Here is a 12,407-nt window from a genome sequence, read left to right as displayed (position 1 = left end):
CTAGCTAGACATATGAAAGTGTCACTTCTCTTCAGTGACAGCTCATAATGCTACAGTACAGGAACCTAACAGAAGTTAGGTTGAGATTCTCCTTATTGATATTGTTCAAGAGGACAGTCATGTGGATGTCAGTAGTGTGTATTGTCTACATAATACAACAGAAAACAACAGGTAAGTCCTAACTACACTCCTGACACTCGAATTCAGTTTTTTTATAGAGAGAGGGGTGGAACTCCAATGACTAGTGCCTCAAGGCATTACAATATTGCACCAAAAAGCACCATGCATTCCATATCAATTGTTTGGGCGAGTCCATCTACAGTCATCTTAGGATCACAAAAAATGATGTGGGTGCAAGGCCGTATTCATGGAGTCAACATTGGGGGGGACAAAGTACATTTTTAATGATAATTTTGGACAGCGTGCGTGGTTGCCTGTTGTAGCGTAGCACATTTATATTTCTATATCAATGTGTCCCCCCCATCATATATTATGACTACGGCCTTGTGTGGGTGTGCATGTTGGCAAATGTGCATGTTCCCCAACAGTTAACCATGTAGAACGTCAGGTCAAAGTTACTGAAGATGGCCCATCTATTTGTCTCTTTAGGCTGTACTCTGTCTGGGCCTGAGCTAACAGAGATCACTGTCTACTCTGGCCAGTCTGTTCTCCTACCCTGCTCCTGTTCTGACCTCCAGGACAAGCCTGGCTACGTCAGATGGACTGTGGAATCAACTCCCATGAAAGAAATCCTAGGGATTAGGAGGTCTAGTGTGAACGATGAGTACAAGGACAGAATGGTTACGTTTAACAGTGCTGACACTCCAGGGAACCTATCCCTCCTTGTTTCACAGCTCACTGAAGAAGACAGCGCTCTCTACATCTGCAAGATCAACGGCTCGCTTTACCGACACATCAGAGTTCATGTGAAAGGTTTGACGGCTCCAGTGTACTGTAATCTTGTCTGCTTTGGCCTTGATTAACGAAGAACCTTTCTTTAACATATGCACTTCAAATAGGATTAAAAATAACATTAGGGTTTGGTAAAAATGGTCATGTCAAGAAACCTTAAAGCAGCTGGGAGGCAGCTCAACAAAGCTTACAGGAAGTATTATGAGATGATAATGAACACGGTTACTGTGTTTCTGTAGGGTGTTCACTGTCAGATCCAGGTCAATTGGAGCTGAGGGCTGCGTTTGGCCAGGCTGTCCTCTTGCCCTGCTCTTGTTCTGATCCTCAGGCCACACCCAGCAGGCTGACCTGGACTGTGGGCAGTCGACTAGGTGTCATAGAGATGTGGTCTACCCTGTCATCTAAATGGAGTGATGTCTACCGACACAGGGCTGTCTTCAGCAACAGCACTTCTGGAGACCTTTCTGTCCTTCTCTCCAACTTCACTAAGAGTGATGAGGGGGTGTATGTGTGCAAGATCATGACTCACAATAAAACTGAACAAATGCTCACCTTCCTGTCTGGTGAGCCATTGTGTTAATAATGATTGACCAAAGCAATACATTTGGCAGCTAGCACATTAGGAGTGAGTTGCAAATGGATGTTTTCAATTGTCACTTCCAGGTCAACAGGATTCGGTTCCACCTGCATACTCCCATATTGCAGTGCTTCTGTTATTCACAGTTCCTCTTGCAGTAGGGTTTCACACCTACAATTCAGTGAGAAAGAAGCAGAGAGGTAGAGTCTGAGTCTGTTTTGAATGCATCTTTCACCAGTGACATTTCCTTTTGGGACTTTTCATGAAATGTTTTCCAGCTTGTCTATTTTAATTGGCACCTGGTGATTCTCTCTTTAAGGTGATTCAGCAGATTCCACAGAGGGACATGAGATTGCCATGGAACTCACCACGTGTGATGGCGTAGACGTATCTAGAGTAACCACGATTCATAACTTATAACTCTCACATCTCGATCTGCGCAATATCTGTCTTGACAGTGTGTTGTGGTGGACCAGACTGGTTAGACTTTCTTTCTTTCTTTCTTTCTTTCTTTCTTTGATTTCTTTTTTGACACTCTTTTTTGTCTCTGTGAAAGTTTCTACACAATCTTTACCCTGCTGTAGCAGTGGTTGGGCTACCCAGAGTGGCCCCTGTCACATGCAGTCTATATGTCCTCAATTAAGCATGGAGTATGTGTTACTTGGAGGGTTTGAATGCACTTTGGAGAAACAATGAATGCTTACGAGATAAAATGTGTGTTTGCATAGGATGTGTTAAAAATTGCTTCCATATGTGTATTTAGACAGGATGGATTAGCAATAGCTTGCAATATGTTTTTAGAACTCTTTTCCATTCTGTTATGGATTAGCAACTGCTTGTTGATGTGCATTTTAGATATGATGTGTTACAACGTCTTGCGTAAAGATGCAGACGGGAGGCATCAGCTTGTAACCGTTTGCGCAATTAGTTTATTGACCTTATTCTGTCCCGCCCACTTTTCTCATCTTTTCGCACTTTCGTTGTATTGTCACTTCCTGTTTACCGGGAGTATCATTCAGTTCAATCGACAACTGTCGGGAAGTCCCGGTGCTCAAATATTAAATAAATAGGTCGATTTGTGCCAGATGTGCTGTGTTCGTGTGCTACAATAAGTCAGCAATACACCTTTTCACTGGATGGCTTGAAAACGACTTAATGTTTATATAATTCGTTTGCCGGTCAGATTACTGCGCTATGCTGTGCAGACATACATCATTAGCCACAAACATAAGATGTTCTAACGATTTCACTGCAGGGTATGCATTATACGTTGTTTGAAAGCTTAGGTCCTGTAGAATTCAGTCATCGTGACTTCCGGAATAAGGTGAAACTGCCTAACATAGGATGTGATTAGAAAACGGATTGCATAGAGAGAACAGAGGGGGCCCTAGGTTTTTAGAACACAGGATATGTAGAAGTATATGTGACCATAGACATTATGTAGGGTGATTTCAGGTAATGTGGGACACTTTTTGGTAGAAGCTCCAGTAGACTTACAAAATAATTGTTAACTCGCCCCAGTGGTGTTTATGTAGCCTAAATCGTTTTAGGACTTAAGAACATTTTCATGTTGGAATGAAATGGGAATACACAATATTTTAGAAGCTACACACTTTCAAACATAACATGACCCCCTCTCTCACTCAGGCAGCATTTTCAGGTAATGTGGGACAGTCATTGTCTGTCAGCCTAGTCTGCTAATATTATAATAATTAGTTAACAATGTTAGGTGCAAGGGTGTGGCAAGATTAATTTAGTTGTGGGGGTTGACTTATACAATAGGCATAAAGTGTAACTGATGGACTAGCGTTAGCGGTCTCGCTTACAAGTCTGAAAGCGCTGGTTCGATGACAGTGTGAGTTGTTATTTAGTTGGGAACTTAAGTGCAGTATGATGCATTGGTATTAAACATTTGATAACTGTCGAATAAAAAAAAATTAGGGCATAAACACAGCATTACTAGATGTCCCACTTTACCTGAAAAATGCTGTCCCACAGTACCTGACATGATCAGGTAATGTGGGACAGTCACATAAAAAGTTTTTTTTTCTACTAACAAAGCATTATTTTCCAAATGTTTGTGTGTGTTTCAATCATTGGTTAAACCCCTTCAATATGCTGCAATAGTACTCATTGTAACTTCATTTAAATTCCTTTGCCAGCCTTATCATTGAGAAATACAATGTTATGCCGCTGAACTTTCGATGCGTTTTTTCTGTACAGACCTCTCGTCAAGCCAGATCAGGCCTACTCTGATGATGTCAGACAAATAAAAACCACTGCATAGTGAGTAGAAGTATTGTATTTACGAGTCAAGATCAGCTCTGGTGATTGGATGTCAGTTTTGCACATATTAAATCATCAAAATGCATTACTGTCCCAGTTTACCTAATGTCCCACATTACCTGAACTCACCCTAGGCCTACGTGAAAGTTGGCTACATGCATAATGTCCATTGTCTACATTTGGAGAAGTAGTCTCTAGGTTTCATGTCCATAGGAACAGGTGCCCTGCATGACCTATCGTTAGATAAGGAAAGCATAAAAATATAATGTGTGTGTCAAAGTTAGGAGGACTTCGAGTGCTGCCCCATCTGGAGTGGCAGGCTCAGAGAGAAGAACCTCTTATACGCTCTATACTTTTGTATTTTGTAACGGTCGTCGCTTGTACTCTATTTTTTACTTAGATATTGAAACTTAGAAGCTTACTTCATTCAAATAGGATTTTTGTTTTGTTTTATATTTACTTTATATATGATCAAAAATAAAATACAAATTTAAAAGACAGTCGTTGTCCGTCCTCCCTTGTGGCCCCCTTCGGATCCAAGGGATACACCAGCGCCACGCTGAGAGAAGGGTAAGTCCCCGGGAATCGCGACCATGTTATAATACTAGTGTTGTCTGGGAACAAAGGAGTAGGAAAACAAACTTTAATGTTGTTATAAACCTTGCTATACTCAGGGGCACCGCCAGGAAATTGGGCCCCATGATTTTTTTTGATCATTTGATCATTTCTATTCGTTTTTCAATTTTTGGGGGCCCCTGTCAGGGGGCCTTGGAATTGTCCTAACTTTCCCCCCCCATACGGCGCCCCTGGTTATACTGGTAAATACTTCCTCCAATACTGTAGTTGGATTGGTGTAGTGATTCACTCAGTCATTGAGTCACCGAGTCACTGGCAAACCAAGACGTGCAACAAAAAACTAAAAAACCAAGACATGCGATCTCCGTGCATGAACCTATGAAACAGGAGACCCCGAACATGACTAGGTCATAGACGAGACAGTCCAAGGTTGATTCAAACGCTAATCATCGCTATGGACAAACTTGTGTGAGCCCACAATCTTTCAACAGGGTTAAAACACATAACCTTCACAACCTTTGTGGTTTTAACCATTGTGTGGTGTTCATATTTTAGTCATTCACCCAGTGTTCGTGGGTCTGGTGGACCCGCTGCATTGTGGGGTTTTTAATTCAACATAATCAAACGATTTTAAGTTAAAACACTCAACAGATGTTTATTTCATCCCAATTACAAGCAATATAAACAATATATTGTTGATAGTTGCCCTTTACTTTTGTTAGATCACATTTATGAATTAAAGTGCTACTTGTTTTTTGTTTGTTTTTTAAATAGCCGACATCACAATTGCTTTTAAGTGTGGTGGACACACAGGACTGATTTTGCTAGCTCACTCAACCAGTGATGGTGTATTACACAAAAGGGGAAAAACAGCAGGCAGCACTTATTAAACTCTTATTTCTCAAAGAAAAAAACTGAAATGTTTTAAGAGTGTAGTTAGGGGTGGAGGGCCAAACATTGGCAAGGGAACAAAGAGTCAGTTGTGTTGTGGTCGGGCCCCAAGGAAGGCTGAAGAGGGGGTAGAGAAAGGGGAGAGAGTGAGGAGAGAAAGTGACAACTCATCCGTTCCCCATACCCCCCTTTCTTCAGGCCTATTGTATGGGGTGAGGGGTGTGCGGTGGTGTGTGACAGATGTCCAGCACCATTGTCTCCAGTCACCAGTACTGCTCCACTCTGCCTGCTGCTCTGTCCAGGCATTCCACAGCAGATCCCCAACCCCCTCTCAACATACATACACCAACAAGCTTCAAACCTAACAACCCCCTGAATGTGTGTGTGTGTGTGTGTGTGTGTGTGTGTGTGGGGTAATTTAAGAAGATGTATGACTAACAATACATTAACTCAATCACTAACACTAGCACACGCACAAATACACACTCTACCCACTATTGGACATGATAAGGCTGTAATGAAGCATTGCACTGGACATAATATACAACAGTGTCATCTGGTGGTTTAATTATGATTCTCCACAAATAACATGACATAACATGAATAAAATAACTGCATAGATAAGTTATGTGAAGTTAGAATATTATAGAATGTATCATGACCAATAAGGGAATACAAAGAGAAAACTGAATAGAAGATGATAATTTAAGATATTATCAAACAATCAATGTCTGTTAAAAGGATGATGGATCTACCATGCTCTCATTTCTTTCTCTTTTTTCTTTGATTCTTCTGTCAACCAACACCTCTTCTCTGGGATGGCTGTCTGTAGATCCTTTCTTTGTTGGCAAATGGGCTTCATCAACAACTCCTAGAACTGGAACAGTTTGAGCTGGGGACATGTTCATTATAGTGTAAGTTACAAGTTTACACATTGCATACAACAGCGGCGTAACAAGGACTTGGCGGGCCCGAGTGCAGATCTCACCAACGGGCCCCTTACCGACCTATCGTCAGGCGAAATTATTGAGTTTTCAGTTTAGCGATGCGCAAGGAAATTTAGGCTACTCATGATGTACAATTAAGGGTAACGACTGCTCCTTCTATGTGAAGATAGATTACGGTTTTTTAAAAGTGAACGGCTCTGACTCGCGAGTCTCTGGCTCTAGATTATGCTTGCTACAACACGGAATGAGCATAATGGAACAGTCAGTCATGAGCCGACGTATCTGCGACGTTTGAAATAGAGCACAGAGATGAGAAGAAAATCTGATCATTTACCGAGGCTTATCCGACGTTATGAATGACGTTTCGATCTGTCATGTGTGCTATCTGGGTACTAGTAAAAAAAAACAGTCACTTCGATGGTGAATATTTAATTTTATGTTCGTTTGATATGCTAGTTTACATTTAGTCTATCTAGCTTTAGCTATTTTCCGACTACATCCTGCACAGTTTACTATATCTAACCTGGCCGCTGCCTGGTAGCCTAGGCCTATATATGCATTTTTATGACTTTTAATAGCCATGTCAACTGCATATACCAGACAGTAAACGTTATGTAATTATTAGCCTACCCTGGTGGCTGAGTTTCACACTCATTGCTGTTGCCGGGCTGGGGGTCAGACGTAGCGTCCTCTTCAACACGCTTCGCCACAATCCAAATGAGGATAGTTTTGACAGCTTTGCCATCCTTACATCTTGCTCTTTTCGTTCCTGCCGCTTTCTGGAGCCACTTTTATGTTAAAGGGCATGGCATGGGGTAGCCTAATTCGCTTCAAAACGCTAATGCAACACAACTGTAGTATCCCAACAACAACTGTCTGTGGTATTCCAACAACTGGATGGGAACAATCCTGTGTGGGTGGGCGGGAATCTTTGACAACAATATTACCCAGACATCCTTGCTATTTTTCGAGGGCAATATTACTTAATAAAAACGACATTTGTTTTATTCAGCAAAAGGCAAATGAGGAAAAATTAATTATTTGCTGTTGTTAACACTGACTGTTTTTAAAATGTTTATTGGGCAGGTGATAGCTCATAATTCTGAATAACTGACACCATAATTGAGAAATGTTTGCGAATTGATAAGACTAGAGATCATATGTGATCTTCAATTGGCGGTATTACAGCGGTGAAAGGGGCCAGGTCAGATTGCCTTAAGGGGCCCGGTCAGGTTGTCTCACTTTTACGGTGAGATCGAGGACGGGCCCCCTTTCGCCACGGGCCCTAGTGCAGCTGCACTCCTTGCACTCCCTATAGTTACGCCACTGGCATACAATCTATTTCAACTGGACCAAAAGTGGTCAATACCATCAGAGGATGTTAAAGTAGGGCCAAGTGTGATTTTGAGGTGGTGGGGATACTAGGGTTTTACCCAGAGGGGATATGGTGCCGCAACAAGCAGGACTCCCCCTCCAGAGATCCTCCTCTTGGCTGAGAAGGATACTCCATGACCTCTGAACTGGAGTACATGGAACCGCAAAGTCTACAAGTGTTTGACATGACAGACATGGTGAAATAATGGCTACTGTACACTCACGTGAACAGTCAGTTCATTGCCAAGGTGATCTAAGCGTCAGAGCAGCAGTCACAGACCATAGTTTTGATTATTAAACGATATCGTATCACAACGATTTGTAAAATCACTAACGATACGGGATAACATTCCGATGAATCAACCCACACCACTTACTGCAGATCGGGGAGCACTGGACGCTGCCGGACATTGATCCTGACACACACGGGGAGCATGGCACTCCTTGGTCCGAGCTCGAGGGTCCTGTTACATTTGAACATTAAGAAACCTTTAGCGAAATATAACGCTCACTGTTCCGTTGTTAGTTCTAACTATGACTGAAATGTATTAATTTGCCAGGGTAACGGGTATATACTTTTTCTTCTTCCCCTCACCGGTCGAGGTCGCTATTTCAAACCATTCAAGTCCAGTGGCCTCAGTAATGTCGGGTACTTGAGGACAGGGAGACTGTGGAGGCCGAGATATTTGCCTAATCACTTGAATTGGTGAGTTGTTGGTGTAAGTCAATACAAATCGCCTTCTAAGACTGGAGTCCATAACATAGGTCAACGGTGACAATCAAATATGTTTGTCTAGCTAATGGAATGTTCCTTCTTGCCTGGCCAAACGCTGACTTCAAAATAGCTAGCTTGCTTTACCAAAATGGGGGCAGTTCTGCAACTTGCCGCGTGGTGGTGCACTACTCATCTTAATGAATAACTTGTGAGAGGGTTATGGGCGGACCTGAGAGGGAAGCACATGTCTCTTATCTGTGCCTGGGGCTTTAATCTATGTACAGTAAATAGACTCAATGATGCAGCTTATTAGAACATACACACTGGCACTCATCCCTCAGAGAAAAGACTGCCTCTGACTGCGACAGATCTCAATATGTGGCATATTGAGTGTCCTCACATTGGAACCCCAACACTGAAGCCATTATTCTCACTCCAAGGGTCTGATTTATAGACCCCAATGTCCTACCTCAGCAGCTGGATGTGCTCTCTATTATCGGATGAGTACAAGAACAGATGGGTTGGGGAAGACAGCTAAAGAAAAGGGTGGGGATAGAGGTTAGTGAATGAAATAGATTATTTTTGTAAGTAATTGTATTTACAAAAAAGTGTTGTATTTAAGAGTGAGCAATATTATACATTTTCACATGTGTATGTTTACAATTAAATTGATAGTGTGCATTTATCCACACACTGTTACACACTGATTATACTCAATGTGCTATTTGCACTTCAAATGTGAACAGAATTTAGCAACACATTGTAAATACTATACATATCTCAAATAACATGTATGACAAATGAATCATGCCTTTTTTAAATGTGTTTTTTACAAAGAACAATCGTGCTCCTTATATTTACTCTCCTTTTCTTTCAACTTCTCTCCTAGCTTGTTTCCTCCTGTCCCCCTCTCTCCTTGTGTGTTGGTCTGGGCTTTGGTGGAAGGAGGAGGGATCCAGTCAGTCCACTGTACAGTCTGGGCCTATTGGGAGTAGGCTGCTGACTCAGCCCAGGCCACTGCATTCATCTATCTGCACTGCAGTGCTGTCTCTCCTTACCCCTCCCCCTCCCTTTCCGCCCTCCCTTATTCAGTGCGCCACCTTACCCACACACTTACCCACACACATCCCCACACACTCACCCACACACACACACATACCTGTTCTTGAATTTTTACAATGCTGCTGTTCCATGTAGGCTATAATACTATCGACATACCATTCCTTTCCATTTACACGCCTTTCCCACGACTAGGAATGCAAAGAAAATGCCCACCACTGACCTTATAACTCACCGGCAGGATCAATTCTGTGTGTTGTTTAGTTGTGAATCCATCAATCAGGCCATCTTTCAAAAGTCAAGAATGACACGGCTTATAGGAGTGTAGCCTGTTATCAGTGTACTGTTTTACTAGATGTCCTGGGATGTGTTTTACCTTACATCCCTTATCTTACAATAAGTATAACTTCTTGCATTCCCTTATAGATGGCATCACATTATTATAATACATGAAGACCATACAACAATCACAACCATTTACAAGGCAAAATGCATTCACATTGTTATTCATTCCTTCTTCCTCCTCATGTATGAAAAAATGACAGCACTCATACATAACTGGAAGGCTGCTTTATTGTTTGGAAATAGATTCGTGCTCAAATGAAGACAATCTTTCACTGATTCTCACTTTAATGTCCCATGTGGTTGTGCAACACGCCGCCCTCTCTCTGACTGGATTAGTGGCAAGAGATAACAATGACAACAGTCAAAAAGCTTTTATAATTATTGTCCGCAAATAAAATGATTAAATCAATATCTCAGTCATGCTACAAAATAACAGCTACATAACCCATTAGGTAAATCAACATCTGAAATGAGGAACAGAATAGTAAAACAGAAGGCAAGCTGTTCTCTCACCAACCAAATGTCTCGGATATAGAATACACACAGACCACTACATGACTAAATGAGATGGTAGTTCAGTCAACCAAGTCTAGGTGCTGACTTTCCCCAGTTTAGTTATTATTTTCCCATTGTTGGCTGTCCATGGTTTTTGCCTAACTCCATTTTGATTTGTTCCCATGGGTTTGGATCGATATTCTCTCACTGGTTTTATTGACAGACTAAATAGGCATCTAAAAAGGCACGTGCCGTTAGAGATATTGCACCAGAAACAAACACAGACAATAAATACAACTCACCCTTAAATCATTACATACATTGTTGGGAGAATAACAGGAAAATAACGTTTATGCCAAATTACATTGGTGTGTGAAAGGGGTGGGGTGGGGTGGGGTGGGGTGGGGGGGGGGGGGGTCAGAGCTTAAACAATCAAAAAGCTGTCACACATGGGGACCTGAGGCTCAGAATACTGGGGCATACCGATCGTCTTGTCGAGGATGGAGTGTGTGCGTGTGTGTGTGTAGAGATATTTAATTTGTGTTCATCTATGGGTTTGTGTCAATGCAGATTTCTAGACGGGTATTAACTAAGAGGTGACGGGAATTGTGGGCAAGACATCATCACACATGTACAAAAGGGTGTGCTGGTAGTGCAATCCTCTCACCAATGCAGGCTACACGATCCTCAGCAAGCAGCCAGTACAACACCATGCATCGTACGCCTGTACCCAATACATAGAGATCCTGGGCAGGCCAGAGTTTTGGTCATTCACTAAACATATTGCACAAAAAAAGAAATGTGAGCAATTACAGTCTGTGGTACTGGTTTCTCCTCAATACTAGGAGCAAAAGGGAAAGTTGAGGACATTTTTCTAATGGATATATACTATATATATATTGAAATATATATATAATATATATGTAGTATAGTTCTATATATGTATTGATTTATATATAGTTTTTGCACTTTAATATAGATTCTTTTAATTGACTCCCCTCTTTTATGTGAAAAGTGACTCCAAAAATCTACTCCATCTAACAAATGTGTCACAGCCTAACAAGTGTGACAAGGGGTGTCAGCTGGAAGCCATTCTATGGATGATTATTAAGATTTAGTATTAGATTAATAGCAGTAGTTTTTTCAGTATTTCTGTATTTACAAAAACTATGCATGCTGTTAAAATAAAATTATATATTACATTATTTATAGTCTCTTAAAAAGTCCATTCTTAACTTTTCAGCATATTGTGCCGTTTACAACATAGCCTGAACTGTACATTTTTTTCTTCTATTTTTTCAAATGGATGTAAGTGTGTTTTTTCAGTTAGTACATTTATGTATTTCCTTGATGGGCTTGGAGAAAATGGACGGCAGTAGCTTGTATGCTTATCATTCAGAGTTTTATTTGGTTCAAGTTAACACCCACACTGATTTTGGAGATCTCATGCAGCAACTGGACCATAAAACTTGAAAAGGGGCAGGGAATTTATTCATTAACAGGAAGTGACATCACTGCACAACACAAAGTGCAAAAGCTCTGGCTCTGTTGATTATTTGGTATTTGTTAAGCGTATAGCTTTGTGAAGAAGAATGGCTAATGAGGGGTTTCAGAGCAAGTGGGTTTCAAATATTGATCTCTGGGGCCTAAGCTCCTTAACATACCACAATAGCCTCAGAATGAATTTAGTGTGCCGCTCAAACCAACATATCCAAATTCACGCTCATGACATCTCCTCAGTGTTTCCTATATCATTGATTTCTATTGGGGGTGAACATTATTACTGCTCTTGTATATTTACGTATTTCATCGAGACCAGACCCAATTCCATAACGTCACAAACCACAAATATAATCCGCCACCGATACAAACGCTGGCTTTATAAGCGAGCGAAATGTTGCCGTTTCACTGAGATGCTTCAAGCCCTATTATTTCGAAGCGTCATTAGCAGGAAGCTCTAAACTGGCCCCTGACAGGCCAGCTGCCCTAGCTAGGCAGCCGGCCCAGACCATTGTCCATCAGCATGGCATAACATCACACAATAATAAAATGTGTTCATAAATACTCTCATCACATTCACTTGCATTTAGTTGCAGAGCTCGTTATAATACATCTGTAATATCTCCTGAGAAAAAGGGGTGGATATTTCAAGCCTTGAGTACATTTCTAGGGTCTTTCCTAACAATGACAGCAAAAAAACGGTATGAGTGGGGCACTCTACATCCTCTCC

General features: G+C 41.4%; 2 protein-coding genes across 2 annotated transcripts in view; one reads left to right on the top strand and one right to left on the bottom strand.

Moving 5' to 3' along the window:
- Positions 1-159: 159 nt before the first annotated feature.
- Positions 160-3,473, top strand: LOC124471968 (the record flags this gene model as incomplete). Its single annotated transcript, XM_047026643.1, has 5 exons — positions 160-171; positions 855-933; positions 1,152-1,475; positions 1,576-1,689; positions 1,809-3,473. Coding segments are annotated over 5 exons (630 nt in total), but the record flags the coding sequence as incomplete, so codon positions are not given.
- A 6,429-nt stretch (positions 3,474-9,902) lies between these two features.
- scn8ab (sodium channel, voltage gated, type VIII, alpha subunit b) overlaps positions 9,903-12,407 on the bottom strand; it is a 39,129-nt gene continuing 36,624 nt past the window's right edge. The window contains exon 29 of the mRNA XM_047025442.1: positions 9,903-10,951. The gene's annotated coding sequence lies outside the window, so the exon portion shown is untranslated. The remainder of the gene's footprint in view (positions 10,952-12,407) is intronic.

The sequence above is a fragment of the Hypomesus transpacificus genome, chromosome 9 (genome assembly GCF_021917145.1).
Source record: "Hypomesus transpacificus isolate Combined female chromosome 9, fHypTra1, whole genome shotgun sequence".
NCBI classification, from domain to species: domain Eukaryota; kingdom Metazoa; phylum Chordata; class Actinopteri; order Osmeriformes; family Osmeridae; genus Hypomesus; species Hypomesus transpacificus.
Note: the sequence above shows the minus strand (reverse complement) of the source record. Positions and strands in the feature narration are given on the sequence as shown.